General features: G+C 35.2%; 1 protein-coding gene across 1 annotated transcript; it reads left to right on the plus strand.

The window, feature by feature from the left end:
• Positions 1-305: 305 nt before the first annotated feature.
• SRP9 (signal recognition particle 9) lies at positions 306-16,169 on the plus strand. Its single transcript, XM_074222807.1, has 3 exons — positions 306-500; positions 10,463-10,531; positions 14,967-16,169. The coding sequence occupies exons 1-3, from the start codon at positions 429-431 to the stop codon at positions 15,084-15,086; spliced, it is 261 nt and encodes an 86-aa protein (XP_074078908.1). The 5' UTR covers positions 306-428; the 3' UTR covers positions 15,087-16,169.
• The last annotated feature ends 175 nt before the right edge of the window (positions 16,170-16,344 follow it).

Consider the following 16,344-nt stretch of genomic DNA (forward strand, 5'->3'; position numbering starts at 1 on the left):
TTTTCAGCCTCTCTCTTCCCAGAGGATGGGGGATGAGCGGGAACTAACGGACTAATCTGACGCCAGTCACCAAGGTTTCAGAAAGAACCAATCAGCGAGTGGCACATTACTTCCAACAGCTCCCGGCCAGTAAGAAAGAAAGTTTCCCTTTTCCTCTCTCTAGCTCCTCCCGCCTCTGCGGCAGTTCTTCGTATTATACGTCTCACGTCATGCCACATATGACTCTACACCCGCCCCTCTCACATTCTGCCTTTTGATTGGACAAACCCATTCCGGCCCCGTCCAATGGTATGGGCCGATGGTGAGAGGTGGCGTCGCCATCTTGTCGCGGAGGGTCTGTGAGGGAATCGCTGAGTCGGTTGAGCCGCTTTGGGCGCGTTGCTCCTGGTACCCCGGCGTCCTCCTACCTGTGCCGCTCCGGCCTGACTATGCCGCAGTACCAGACCTGGGAGGAATTCAGCCGCGCGGCCGAGAAGCTCTACCTCGCCGACCCCATGAAGGTAATGCGAGCATCCCTCCAGGGCTCTTGTGAGGTGCCGCCCCGGAGGATGCGGTGGATGGCCGCCGCCTCTTCTCCCCCACCCCCACCCTTTACCTTTCTCTCTCTGCAGCCTTCACGGCCATCAGCGGCCGAGAACGTTTGTTTCCCGAAACCTCCGGGCGGTGACACAGTTTTGCTTAATTCCTGTCTGTCTCCCCCCACTCCTGTTGTCTCCTCCATCCCCCGAACCCCTGGATGTGGGAGCCCTTCTGTTGGCAGAATCAGACCCGCGGATCTCGAGTCCCCGAGAGACTCTGCTTGGATGGAGCTGGGCACGGGACATGGAGTGAACCTTCAGAAGGCACAAGTCGGGGCTGCCCCATCCTCCTGCTCCCCTAATGGCCTCGGATATGCTTCTCTGTGAACCCGAGTAAAATAAGTAAAGGAGCTCCTTCAGAGAGGGCAGGCACTGTTTGGGTTTAATCCTTGTATCCCTCGAGGCCCATCCAGGGTCCTTAATAAGCAGCATTAGGTAATGGAAGCGAGTCAGGACAATGAGATTGGAATGGCATGAATTGCCATTGAAAGGACCCTAAGTGCCATCTGGACCAGCTTCATTTGATGTCATGGGAATTTAGTATTCAGATCTCCTGTCTCTTTTTTTTTTTGAGAGTATAACTTCCTTGCGAGAAAAAAAAATAATCCAAAAGAAGTTTAGGTTTAACGAGTTAGGTTTTGATAGTACCATTTCTGTATGGGAAAGATTAGTTCATCTTTTTTTTTCAGGTAGGAATCCTATTTCCTAGATGTGGATTCCTTTTTTTGATGGTACATTTTTTTAGGTATCACATTACTGTCTTCCCCCTTTTGAAGATCATTTGCAGTTCTCTGGTTGATTTGATTAGCTGCTGAGGTCAAAAGAATTCATCACTAACTGATCAACCTTTTATTGATGAACTTGTCTGGATTTAGTTAGGCAAGACAAAATCTTGTTGCAGGTAGAATTTGATGGCTTTACTTTGGTATCTAATAGTACCTTCTAAAACCCAAGGTTACCCTCTACTGGAAGAGACATTGGAGCAAAACTTTATTGGAGGAGGCTCAAATAACTTAAAATTTCTAACTAAGGAATATTGATAACTGACCTATCAAAGTATACAAAAGGCTTAAATATTTCATTTGAGATATGTATATTTGTGTGTGTTCAGTCATGTGTGACTCTTTGTGACCCTGTTGGGGTTTTCTTGGCATAGATACTGGAGTAGTTTGCCATTTTCTTCTCCAAATCATTTTCAGATGAGGAAACTGAGGCAAACAGAATTAAGTGACTTGCTCCACGGTCATCCAGGTAGTAAGTTATCTGAGGCCAGATTTGAACTCAGGAAGATAAATTCTTCCTCACTTCAGACCTGGTAGTCTATCCAATGTGCAACCTATCTGACCCAGAAATAATGTACACTGAAAGCTGAAAAGTGGTGGGTGGGAATTTGTTTTGGTTTGTTTTTTCCTGACTTGTTTTTAAAGCAAAAGGGATAATGAGAATACAGCATGTTACCTTACAGAATTGTTTCACATTTACAGATGAGGACTCCAAATTTGTTCTTAATACCCTTCAATAATAATTTGGACTGACTAAAGAGAGGATTTGAGCATACGTATAAACAAAAAATACATTTTAGACTTTATGTGAGCTAGAGGATAGCCTTGGTTTTCAGTGGCCCATTTTTTTAGGGGACAGAACTCAAGTCTCTAGGACTCAAGAAATGTAATGTTACTCTGACTGAAGCTGACCAGGCCTGGGAGCATTAGCTTTTAAAATTACTAAGCTGGCTAAAAGCAAGAAGAACAAAAGTTCCTTTTATTGCTTCCCTCGTTTGGGATAAAACTGGAAAAAATGACCTGGCACCTGCATTTAGTTGAGCTTTGGTCTATACGTGACATGGCTTGATGTTAAAATATATAAAACCATTATTGAAACTGAGGGTTATTTATGGAATAGAAGTTATTTCATCAGAAAGGTATAACTTTGCCTTTAAAATTGGGGCTATTTTTAACTTGTTGCTGAATCTTGGGTTTTTTATTAGCATATGGGAAACTTGAGAAATGGTAGTATTGTGAGTGTTAAAACATTCTTTTCTTTTAAAAAAAAATATATATATATATACACCCAATAATATGACAGAAACTAGGCATAGACTATCATCTCACACTCTATACCTTGATAAGTTTGAAATGGGTACAGAATTTAGACATAAAAGGTAATATCATAAGCCAGTTAGAAGAACAAGGAATAGTTTACCTGTCAGATCTATGGAAAGGGGAACTGTTTATGAACAAAGAATAGAAAACATTATTAAAAAACTGTATAATTTGATTACATTAAATTAAAAAATTTTTGCACAAACAAAAACCACTGCAGTCAAAATTAAAAGGAATGGATTAAGTTGGTAAACAATTTTTACAACTAGGACTTAAATTCTTAGGACTTAATTTCTAAAATATATAGAGAACTGAGTCAGATTTATTAAGAAACAAGTCATTCCCCCAATTGATAAATGGTCAAAGGATATGGAAAGGCAATTCTCAGATGAAGAAATCAAAGCTATCTATAATCATATGGAAAATTGCTCTAAATCATTATTAATTAGAGAAATGCAAATGAAAACATCGCCGAGGTATCACTTCACACCTATCAGATTAGCCAATATGATTAGAAAGGAAAATGATCAATGTTGGGGAGGGGATGTGGGAAAACTGGAACACTAATGCATGTTGGTGGAGTTGTGAACTGATTCAACTTTTCTGGAGAGCAATTTGAAATTGTGCCCAATTATTTGATCCAGCAATAACTATTGGGTCTATATCCTGAAGAGATCATGAAAAAAGGTTTAAAAAAATCCCACATAATACAAAAAATACAGCTCTCTTCTTAGTGACAAAGAATTGAAAATTGAGGGGATGCTCATCAATTGGGGATGGCTGCTGAACAAATTGTGGTATATGTATGGAACACTATTGTTTTATAAGAAATTATGAGGGTTGGGATTTCCAAAAAACCTGGAAAGACTAGCTGCCCCCTAAATAGGAGTCTTTAGCTAATTTTTGAAACAATGTGGAACCACTGGAATTTATTCATTAGGGAGTAACATTGTACTTTAAGAAGTAAAATTGCACTTTAGGAAGAAATCACATTTTTCAGTGATAATATTATGTCATTGATTTCTGTTGTTTGCTTTCTTCTCATTGCTATTTTAAAAATTCAATCCTTAAATCTTTTTTAAATTGTCTCTAATATTATTTTCTGTACTTAACTCATTCAATTTATTTTTACTTATTTTGTTTTTACTAAATGACATTTCTTTTCCTTATATCAATGACTAAGGTATTAGAGTACATAGTTATTTCACTGAAATAGATGATGAAAATAGTTGATTTATAAAAATTCCTCCTTTTTAAAAATTTTTTCTTCAATTTGTGCTTCTAGTTTTCTTATGTATTAATAGTTTTTGATTTTCATCCCAAGAGTTTTTACTTATTTATTCTTTGTTGTTTATGAGCCTTCACAGTGCAGAATGTGTGGACTGCTGGGCTGAATGAATTGGATTCTAATACTGCCTCAAATGTTTATCTTAATTAGCCTGGGGAAAGTCACTTAATTTATGTGTCTTAGGTGCCAGTCTTGGGCTGAGCTAAGGAAATCACAAAATTGATCATTTGCATATACTGTTTATAATCTTCCATCTTTGCTAATATTTTCCCAAATGAGTTTATATTCTAAACCATTATTGTCTTTGGCTGTCATATCTCATTTGAACCCTGGGCCTCCTTGTACTGTATTGATTTAATTTTTTTGTTTTTGCAAGTCAGTGGGGTTAAGTGACTTGCCCAAGTTCGCACAACTGGGTAATTATTAAGTGTCTGAGGTCTGATTTGAACTCATCCTCCTGACCCCAGAGCAGATGCTCTATACACTGTGCCACCTAGCTGCCCCCTTGATTTAATTTTTGTGGGAGCTATTCTCTGTTGATATCTTTTCTGTTGTTTAAAGAGTAATTTGTTGCCTAGTTTGGCGTTGATTTTGACCTTTTTACTTTAATCTGTTTATGTTCAGGCTACCAAAAATTATGTCTACGTCATAATCATTGTTAATTATGTATTAATAAGCACCAGTTTGTTTTTGTGCCCCATGACCTTTTTCTTTGGGTAATCTTCCTCAGGAGTCCCTGGAAGGGATTGTAGCATCTGAGTTGGCCTTTCTACTACAGTTTTATGGGTTAGTTTGAGACCTATTATTCAAGAACAAAAATTGAGACTCCTCTCTATTAGATTTTTATTCTCTCTTAACTAATTCAATTTTTCCTTTAAGAATTCACAAACAGGGGTAGCTAGATGGTGCTGACCCTGGAGTCAGGAGGACCTGAGTTCAAATCTGGCCTCAGACACTTAATAAAATACCTACCTAGTTAGTCACTTAACCCCATTGTCTTGCCAAAAAAAAAATTTCAAAGAATTCACAAACACATATATACAAAAGAATTCACATAATGGCATTATATTATTGATATTAATTCATTGTTTTATGGTACCTTGTAGCAAAGAGTAGTTTCCTTGCTTATCTCTTTTAATTTGATCTGTTTTTACTGTTTTGTTTTAAGTTCATAATTGTTATGCCTATCTTTTACTCATTTGAAGTGTAATAGATTCTTCTCTAGCCCTTTATTTTAACTGTGTATTTTTCTGATTAAAATGTTTTCTTGTAAGCAATATATTGTTGGATTATGTTTAATGTTATCTTCATTTGTTTTATGAGTAAGTTCATCCCATTTACATTTACAGTTAGAATTAATTGTACATTTTCCTCCATCTTTTATCTTGTACTACCCCTTCTCTTTACTTCCTCCCTTTCTGTAAGAGATTGTTTTGCTTCTGACTAATCCCATCCTTAATCTGCCCACCTCTCTTTTTCATTACCTTTCTCTATTGTTACCTTCACTATTGAGTGAAATTATATCTGTACCCAAGTATAGTTAAGTATTCCTTTCCTCTTTAGATTAGTTCAGATGAAAGTGAAGTTCCTGTGGCCTCTTTCTCCCCACATTCTCCTCAGAATTGTTTTGACTTCCTTTATTCACTCTGGTCATGTGAGATAATTTTCCCTATTCTTAATGCCTTTTCCAGTGCATTTCACTTTTCTATACCTTCCATTTTCTTTTAAGAATAACAGAATCACTTCCAGTCCCTCTAATTAGATCTCTTCAATGACCCCTGATATATGATAAAGTTCTTATAGGATACGTGCATCATCTTGTCATATAAAAATACAAACATTTTAACTTTGTTTAGTTCCTTGTGATTTCTCATACATCAGTTAATTTAGGTTCCATAAATAATGTTTGTCCTTTGTTGTCAAAAGAGACCAATGACATCAGGGAGTTGATGCCATAACAAGCACATGAATTGGATTTGAGTGGGGTGGTGTTGTGCTAAGTCACCAACCTCACTTTCTCCTCTAGAATCATCTGGATCCAGTGGCCATTCAGGGTTATGTGACTTGCCCAAGATCACACAGCTAGTAAGATCCAAGTGTCTGAGGCTGGAATCAAACTGTCCTGAAAGACCAGTGCCCTATCCACTGGGCCACCTAGCTGCTCAGGTCTCATATAAATATTTTCTGAAATTATCTTCCTCATCATTTATGCACAAAATACACTGTAACTTTTTCAACCATTCTCCAATGATGAGCATTCCTACAAATTCATGGAATTTAGGTAGTTCCATATACTCTATTTTTCAGTTTGTTTTTCCAATGAGATATTTCATATTTTCTATCTTTTTCATTCTTTTGACTTCATTTTAATGGTTTTTTTTAGTCCCTCCAGTGAGTAGGAAATGTTTCCCTTTTGAATTGTATCCTTTTGCCTGAGGACATGTTTAAATCATAGTTTTACTACTTAAAGGATTTCAGGTGCTTAATCTATATTACTTCTTTACATCCTTTCCCTCCTGCCTTCTAACAGATCTTTGTGCTAATTGCATAGAGGGTTTAATATTTCTCCTAGTACTCTTTGGAGAAAAGGGAATGTAGAATTTATAACATTCTTAATTTTTTTTTTTTTAATTTAGTCATTAGGATTACTACAGAAGTTATTGTATCCACCTTGGGACAAATTTATACAGTTTTTTTTTTGTTGTTGGAGTAATGTACATTTTAAAAAATTCTATTGCTAACTTGTATTTGCTGAGTAATTTGAAAACAGCTCACTGAATGTAGAACTGTTTAAAGTACTCACACTTCCTGTTGCAGTACTTAAAGCAAGGATTATTAACCCTTGCCATTGGAGCTCATCCTCTGGTAGGAAGGGCTTCCTTTTAGAGCCACATGCCAAACTCTAAATCACGGTTTCACCACTTAATCTATATTGTATTAAAGCATTACACTTATCATTAGATTGGATAGAGAGAAATGAAATTGGAAGATGTTGGAAGGGATAAAAATTTATCTAGACAAGGTTTTATATATAAGTATAAATTTACATGGAAGTTGTATTCATTTGTACCTCATAGAGACTTGAAAACATTCCTTAACATTGTACTAATAAGTTAGTCTTTTGGGAAATTACATTATTACTTCCACTGGCTTCCTGGCACAATGCTCAGAAGAATGAGTTGAGGGATTAACTGTTTGTGTGTGTGTGTGTGTGTGTGTGTGTGTGTGTGTGTGTGTGTGTATGTATGAGTGTATGAACTTCTCTCTGAGATGGAATGAAAACCAAATGAAAACCTGACTAAATGTGATGATGGTAGTGCAGGTATGATGAGTTCCTCCTTGTTGTCTTGTATGTAGTTCCTTGGAACATATGACATCTTCCTTTCTCTTAAGTTCAGATATTTAATTAAATTTACCAAAAATTTATTAAGCACTCATCTCATGCCAGACACTTAGGATTACAAAAATAGAGATGTAAACAGTTTCTGGACTCAACTTTCATCCAAGAGAAAGTTTTGGGGAGAAGGAATAGAAAACAACATGCAATATTGCATACAAAGGCAAAAAATATATATATCCTGATGGGGGTAGAGGCCCAGAAACCATTGGAAAGATCAAAAAAACCCTCCTTTAGAAGGTGGCATTTGAACTATTGTCTTAAATGGAGCTAGGAATTCAAGAGGCAGAAGAGATGAAGAAGTAAAGCATTCTAGGCAGCAAAGCACAAAGAAAGGCCTGACTGTGGGATATATAATAAACAGTACCAGGAATATCAAGTCCATTGATTTGGTTGGAACATAATAATGTAGTTATTTGGAAAGATAGCATATACTGTTTGTGAAAGCTTTATATATCAAGTAGAGGCTTTTGTATTTTATTATTTAAAAATAATATTTTCCCCCAATTACAAGTGAAGCTAATTTTTAATATTCATTATCTTTTTTAGGTTTGCAAAACACTAATTTTAATTATATTTTTTCCAATTCCATGTAAAAGATAGTTTTCAACATTCATTTGTTCCTGGGGTGGCTAGGTGGCACAGTGGATGGAGCACCGGCCCTGGAGTCAGGAGTACCCCTGAATTCAAATCCAACCTCAGACACTTAATAATTACCTAGCTGGGTGGCCTTGGGCAAGCCACTTAACCCCATTGCTTTGCAAAAACAAAAACAAAAAAAAGACTAGTTAAGAGATAGTTAAAAGATAAAATAATGAAAACATTTATTTGTTCCATAAGATTTTGAGTTTCAAATTTTTCTCTCTTCCTCTAAAATCGCACATATATAACCTGGACTATTTGCCATCATGATTAACATTCATTTGAAAAAAAATTTGTGTTCAACATTTTTTCTTCCTTATCTCTCTCCTCTCTGAGACAGTAAGCAATACAATATAGGTTATATGTTCAATCACGCAAGACATTACCATATTAATCATGCTGTGAAAGAAGACACAAATGTGCATTTTATTCTTCAGCACAGTAGAGAAACACTAAAGCATTGTGAACAGGAATAACAATTAGACCTCTGTTTCATTTTGACAGCTCTTTGATGATAGAATAGAAACGAGAAAAGACATTAGAAATAAGACCAATTAGACTGGAGGTGATGAGAATTGAGGCCTAAATTAGGATGATGGTGATCTGAGTAGAGAGAGATTGGGATGGATGTGAGATATTGTGGAGGTAAACTCAGTACATAGATTTGAGAGTCATTTATAGACTTTCATATTATATTCATGGCTGCTGATGACATAAAAAATATCTAGATTCTAGAAAGAGAAGAAAAGAGCATCTAAGGTAAAAGTCCTAAGCTAGATTTCTTTATAAAGGACCATAGAATGCATGATAAACAAAAGACTGAGAAGCAGTTATACAGATAGGAGAAAAACCAGGAGAGGGCAGTAAGAGGAAAACGTAGGGGCAGAGGAAAAAGTGGCCTCACCCTACTTTTCTAGTCTCCTTACTTCTAACTGGACATTTTTCACTAATTGTCTCCCATATCTAGAGTTCTCCCTAATTTCTTCAGTCTCAGCTAAAAAATCCTATCTTTTGCAGTAAACTCTCTTCCAGATCCCCCTTAATCTAGTGCTTTTCTGACTATTGATTATTTCTGATTTACCTTATATGTATATAGTTGTTTGCATATTTTCTTCCCCATTAGACTGAGCCAGGACTAGGTTTTCTGTTTTGTTTTGTTTTTTGTATCCCCCAAAGCTTGGCATAGTGCCTGACACACAATAGGTGTCTAATAAATGCTTATTTTAATATCTGGCTAAACAGTTGACTCCATTTACCTGTTAAATAATATTCAGTTGAATTATGCGTACCTATGCCAATTTTTATTAAGGCAAACAATCCAAATTCTCTAGGAACTTAACAATAGAATAGTATTACCACGAACAAACATACAAATATGACAATTCCACTAACATTTTATAAGTATATTATGGGAAAAAATATAAAAGTTTCAACTTAAGGGGTGGCTAGGTGGAGCAGTAGATAGAGCACTGGCCCTGGAGTCAGGAGGACCTGAATTTAAATTGGGCTTCAGACACTTAATAATTAACCTAGCTGTGTAATCTTGGGCAAGTCACTTTAACCCCATTGCCTAGCCAAAAAAAAAAAACTTTCAACTTCAGAATATCAAGTGTTTATTGATAGGATTATTAACTGCCACTGGCATGGATTACAACCTCACTCCTTAGCAGAGGATGTTCATTAATTAAATTGATTTTATGAATTTGTTCATTTTAATAGCCATCTTTTTTGGGGATGATCTTCAAATTTAGCTAGCCTTTTCCTCAAACATATAGAATATCTTTGGATTCATAAGAAACATTTCTAGTTGGGCCAACTAGAATTTATGCTCAATTGATATACCCTTTAGGCATTTAGAATCACCTTGAGTCCATGATGAATCATCTAGGTAGGACTTTAACGTGGAAGAGTGAGAGCTCAGGCTATAAGTGTCTTTTTAAAGGAACTGGGTGAAAGTAAGGATGGTTTTTTCCTTCTATTGTGCAAAATGTGAGAAGAGCTTGGCAAACTGAATTGGGAGGAATTAGTCCAGAATGACTTCTATATCTTCCTCTGTTAAAATCATATTTCTCATGTCATTCATTAACACTAACCTCAGGAAAGTATTGCAGTGTTAGATCTGTTTTCAGTTCAAAGCCAATTACCTTTTCCCAGGAAGGTTCCAAAATAGTTTAACTTTGGTTCTTATGGTAATAAAAATAACTCCCAAACAAAGCTGCTATATTTGGATACCAGCATTATATAAATCTACTTAAAATAAAATGCTGTTTCTATATCAGTAATACATATTCTTTCTTTAAAGCACACATTTTTATAAGTTTTGGTTTTAGTGAGAAGGGGAAATAAGAGTGATAAGAGATTGTGGATAACAGATAATATTTGAGATGTTTATTAAAACTTAATTCATGAAAAAACATCAACTGTCTTCACTGTTTCTAAAATTGTATTGTTTCAGGCACGTGTGGTTCTCAAATATAGACACTCAGATGGAAATCTGTGTATCAAAGTAACAGATGATTTAGTTGTAAGTATAAACTTTTATTCATTATACAAGTTTGAGTTTCCTGGGTTAACCATTTGTTAAGAATTAATCATAGACTTTATGCAAATTACTCCATGAAGATGTTTATCTTTGTTCTAAGTTCAGGAACATTGCTTTAGAAACTACTTTTATGGATTGTTGGAAAGTAATTCAACTTGTTTTTTTAGTATTGCATGTCCAAGTCCATGTTTGTAGTTGCTCTCCTTTGACCAACTTCATGTAAGAGTAATGAAGAAACCAGATATCAAAATAGAATAAATAGAACAGAAGCTGTGACAAGGACCATAATTAATTAGAATTTACAACTGTGATATTTATTTATTTGACAATTTATTTATTTGAGAAGCAGATATCAGTTTTTATCACTTCTTGCTTATTATTCTCTAACCCTCTGGCAGAGATTCTTAATCTGGAGTCCATAGCCCTTTTAGTTAGATTTCAGGTGGTCAGTGAATTTGAATGGTGGGGAAAATTACATCTTTAATCTCCAACTGAAATGTAGCATTGCCTTTGACTGTGAATGTAAGCAGCAAAATATTCTTAGATGATGTTCATAGATTTCATTAGACTATCATAGTGTAAGGTATCCATGATGCAAAAATTAAAAACCTAGAAGTTTTAGATTATTGTGTATCCTATCTTTGCTTGTGTGTTACAGTACACTTTGTTTATAATGCTTTCTCGGTGATGCCCAAAATCTTTTATTATTAATGATTAGAGTACAGGCTGTTAAATTGGGTGAAGTAACACTTAATAAAAAGAAGACTGGAAGGATCATTTCCTTAAAGTAAGAAACGGTTAGAACTTTGAGTATTAATATAAAGAAAATTCTGGTGGTTATTTTGTTATAGAACAAAGAGCTAAATTTTTTAAAGAAGAATCATGGAATTTTAGAGCTTAACAGGACAAGTCCTCTTTTAACTCTGTTTATGAGAAAATGAAAGGATGAAAGGTTGCATCTAGGCTAAGGATGCAAAGATAGCAGACTGAAGTATATTCTGTAATAAGGATTAGAACTTAAATATAGTCAGGAATTTATTCAATAACACTAAAAAGTACTTTGTGAATAGCATTTCACCGGATAAGATAAAGAAATAATTAGTATATGGACAATTTAAATTTTGAAGGCGATACCTTCCCCCTCTGGTAATGATAAATGCCTATCTTAGTAATCTAGAGGGCTACTTTTATTTAAAATGTGTTGTTTCAATTGAAAAGATCTGTTCAGTGCAGTGAATTTTTCCTATTTCATGTTCTCAGTGGACCTTAACTAAATGAAGATAATAATAACATCTACTTTTTAGATTTATTTTGAGAATTGAGATAATATTTATAGAGCACTTTGCAAACCTGAAAGCTCTATTTAAATACTGTTACAATTATGTTTATTTAATAAAGGGACCAAGAAGATAATCTAGCCTATTTCCCTAAAAAGAACTCTGATAAGGAAGAAATCTATACATAATAATTTTTCACGTTGTATAGTGGTCCTTACTCATATAATTCTTACATACAAATCAGCCACTAATAACCTTTACCTTCAATAAATCTATTTCTTTTTGTTCAGGATTTAGTAGCTAACAGATAGTTCCTTGTGTGGTGTTTTGTATATATGATGGTTGTTATTAAAACTTTTCATTTCCAGATTGAATAATGTGTTTTGCTTCTTCATGTCTTCTCTTATTTAGGGAAGCTATAAAGAAGCAATAGTAGGAGTCAGTTGACTAGAAATGAGTATATGTCTTTTTGCTTTCTACATTCTAAACTTCTATTTATGCATTCTATCATCTTGCTTTTGTGGCTGACTCAGGTGACTGTGCTAGCACTGAGTGTGTATGTACACATATTATAGAAAGTTGAATATACTTAACAGGGTTGTTGGCAGTTACCAGGTATTTTAAAATTGCTTAATAGTGCACAATCATCAGTCACTATTTTTAATATCCTTCTATGGTAGAATGTTGGGTTAGAAAGACAAGACAGAAGCATAAATGTAACTTACTGAATTTGGATATCATTAAAGAGTTTGATACTACATTTATGACATTCTCTAAGCAAAGAAGATAGAATTGTAAAACTATTGCATGTAGACAGCCAGAGACTGGCACTCATTTGGTCATTAATAGGTAGTAGATGACTATCACTGATTTAAGTATAGAAGATCAGAGAGTTGGCATACTCAAAAGAATATAGGATTGAGGGCTGAAAAAGGTGATCTAGTCCAAGATGCTAATAATAATAATAATAATAATAATAATAATAATAATAATAATAATAATAATAAATAATAAGTAATAATGTTTGTCCTTTATTCTTGAAGAAGACCATGACATCAGGGAGGTTATACCATGACAAGCACATGAATTGGATTTGAGTGAGGGGGTGCTGTGCTAAGTCAGCAGGCTTACTTTCTTCTCTAGAGCCATTTGGGTCCAGTGGTCAGATATGTATCAGGACAACTGGAGATGGCCCCGGTTGCAGGGCAGTCAGGGTTAAGTAACTTGCCTAAGTCACCCAGCTAGTAAGCATTAGGCTGAATTCAAACTCCTGTCCTTCTGATTCCAAGACCAGTGCTCTATCCACCGTACCATCTAACTGTTCATTTGACAGATAGGAAGCTATTCAGCTGTCAGTCTGGGATTTGAAATGTTCAAATGTTCTGGTTAGAAATCTTTTGAAAATTTATTACAGGCTTCTCTGGCTTCTTAGAATATATTGAACACAATATAATAACATCAAGAAATGACTAAGGATCATTATAATCATGTTGTTAGGTCATGCTGTCCACAGTCATTATTAATGAAGGCTGTGTTAATTGTCCCCTTTCTCCATATAGTATTCTATATGGTAGAAGTTCCTGGATGAATAACTGTAGATTAGTGCATTGGGTTTTTTGTTTGTTTTTGCAAGGCAATGGGGCTAAGTGACTTGCCCAAAGACACAACTAGTAGATAATTATTAAATGTCTGAGGTCACATTTGAATTCAGATCCTCCTGACTCCAAGACTGGTGTTCTATTCACTGCACCACCTAGCTGCCCCTAGTGCATTGTTTGGGAAGGAGTATGGAAGGCTTATTTCTAGAGCCTTTACATTCACAGAATATTACCTCCATCTTGTAATTTTTAAAGCATATTTCCAAAGATTTAATTTTTTTTTTTTGCTTTCATAGAACTAATACTTTTTGGGTCAGTTGAAATTAAGTTAGGGTTCCCATTCCTAGCATGGTTTTACTATCTATTTTTACAAAAGGAAAGGAGGTAATTCAGAATTCCTAAGGGTCAGAAAATAGGTTTTCTGAGTGAGTCTTTTATCTTGGACAAGAAGAAAAAACTTAAGAAATGTTTTATTGGGGTGGCTAGGTGGCGTAGTGGATAAAGCACAGGCCCTGGGAGTCAGGAGTACCTGGGTTCAAATCCGGTCTCAGACACTTAATAATTGCTTATCTGTGTGGCCTTGGGCAAGCCACTTAACCCTGTTTGCCTTACAAAAACTTAAAAAAAAAGACACGTTTTATTGAACCTTAATACAATATGGGAAATACTGTTCTTAGAACAGTAACTACTAGGCAGCTAGGTGGCACAGTGGATAGAGCACCGGCCCTGGAGTCAGGAGTACCTGAGTTCAAATCTGGCCTCAGACACTTAATAATTGCTTATCTGTGTGGCCTTGGGCAAGCCACTTAACCCCATTTGCCTTGCAAAAACCAAAAAAAAAAAAAAAAGAAAAATTAAAAAGAAAAAAGAACAGTAACTACTTCATGATGAAGGAAAAAAATAAATGAACTTATAGTAAGGAAAATTTGTAAGGGGAAAGTCATAGTAAGAGAAAATGAGGACTCTCTTTGAGGAAACTTAAAGAATCTTGAATTTCTAATAGTAGAAAGTAAGAATAAGTAACTTAACTGTTTTAATTCAGGCCCTTGGGTTGACCTCAGGTGGGATATCTAGTTATTTTGTCCTGTTTTCAATTTCCTAGAGGAAAAAAGTGGGTCACAAAAGTACTTAATTTCTCCCATGGTAACATTACTGAATCATTAATGGACTTGGTAAGAAAGACAGAGGTACTGGACTCTTTCCATTAGCTACAGGAAAATCTTAATATATATATAATTTTATTAACTGGACAGCACAGAGGGAAGGGGTATCCTCAAGAGTTGGGATGTCATTGGTCTTTTTTTGTTTTAATGAATGGCATTGAAAATTTTATATGATGATCAAGAATATGTATTATAATTTTGGGGAACTTAAGTATGCCTTTTACTATTGAGTAATACCATAAGTGACAGAATCTTTAAACTCAACAATATTATTTATACATTTTCAAGGGGAAGTTATAAGTATATAATATTAAAGATTGAGAAATCACATTCCAAAGAGATGTTTTATTAATATTTACTTTTTGTTTTTGTTTTGCAGTGTCTGGTGTATAGGACAGACCAGGCCCAAGATGTAAAAAAGATTGAGAAATTCCATAGTCAGCTAATGCGCCTTATGGTAGCTAAGGAATCCCGAAGTGCTGCCATGGAAACGGATTGAATGGTTTGAAGTGAAAGCTCTGGTGGTCACGTTTTTAAGGAAGAAAATAACACTTGAATTCAAGAAAATGTTGGGACAGAAGAGGCTTTATATAACTCAGTGGGCCACAAGCCTGGGAGCATTTTTTTCTTGTGTAGCTTAAAACATTCTAACTTTGGATAGCTATAAATATATATGCTTTCAGTTGAAAGCTTCTATTTATTTTTGAAATTTAAAACATGCTGAAAAGTTTTTACAGGTTATTTGATGTTGGGCAAAATTTGTAAATTCGTAACACTAATTTCAAAATAGCCACCTTTATTCCATGAAATGCATCTGGCCTTTAAAGAAAACTAAATATTGTTTGTTTAGTTTGTTTTTCAACTTAGAATTTAAGGTCAATTTTTATTGAATATATTTCTCTACAGGTATAATTTTGTCTGACATTATACATTTCTGACCAATAAACATAATATATACTAACAGAAATTAATTTTGCACCATAATGAAGGTAATTATTTGTAGAAATGTTACATATCTTCTTTTAAGCCATACCTAAAATATGTGTGTGCTTTCCAGAGGTAGACTGTTTTTAACCCTAAAAGATTACATCATCTCATAGAACTATAATTCAGGATAAGAATATAACTTTTGAATCCAGTTGATGGGATCAGAAATTTTTTGCATAAATGAATATGAGTAACCAATATCTACCAAAGGACTAAAAATTGTTATTACAGAAGCCTCTGTTATACTTGATCCACTTGTGGAAATTTTCTCAGACAGTGGAGTACTAATTGAATTATTGTATTTATGTATAATCCATTTGTGTCCCTTTTTCTGCTTTTGTTAACTTCCTAGAAGTAACAAAGGTGCTAAAAGTGATATAATAGCTGGTGTAATTATCTTTTGTCATGGCTAAATGAACTGCAAGTAAATCACTAAAGATTGATAGTTTTTATATTTGTAACTCCTAGTGGCCACTTATTTGTCCAGGGTCACACAACCCAAGTCTCTTTCAGAGGAAGATTTTGAAACCAGTCTTCCCGTCTCCCAGATCATTTTCCTTCATTCTCTCTCTCTCTCTCTCTCTCTCTCTCTCTCTCTCATACACTCATACACACACACCCCATTTAGTCTCAGTGCCCTCTGATAAAGATTGAAATTGTTATAAAGTAGGCACTGATGTGTATAGAGGGAACTCCCTATGCCATTAAAATCACAGGTGTTTTCCCTCCTCCTCCACCCCAAAAAACAAAAAAAGCCCCAGACAGACCCT

Source organism: Macrotis lagotis, chromosome 2 (genome assembly GCF_037893015.1).
Source record: "Macrotis lagotis isolate mMagLag1 chromosome 2, bilby.v1.9.chrom.fasta, whole genome shotgun sequence".
Classification (NCBI taxonomy): Eukaryota; Metazoa; Chordata; class Mammalia; order Peramelemorphia; family Peramelidae; genus Macrotis; species Macrotis lagotis.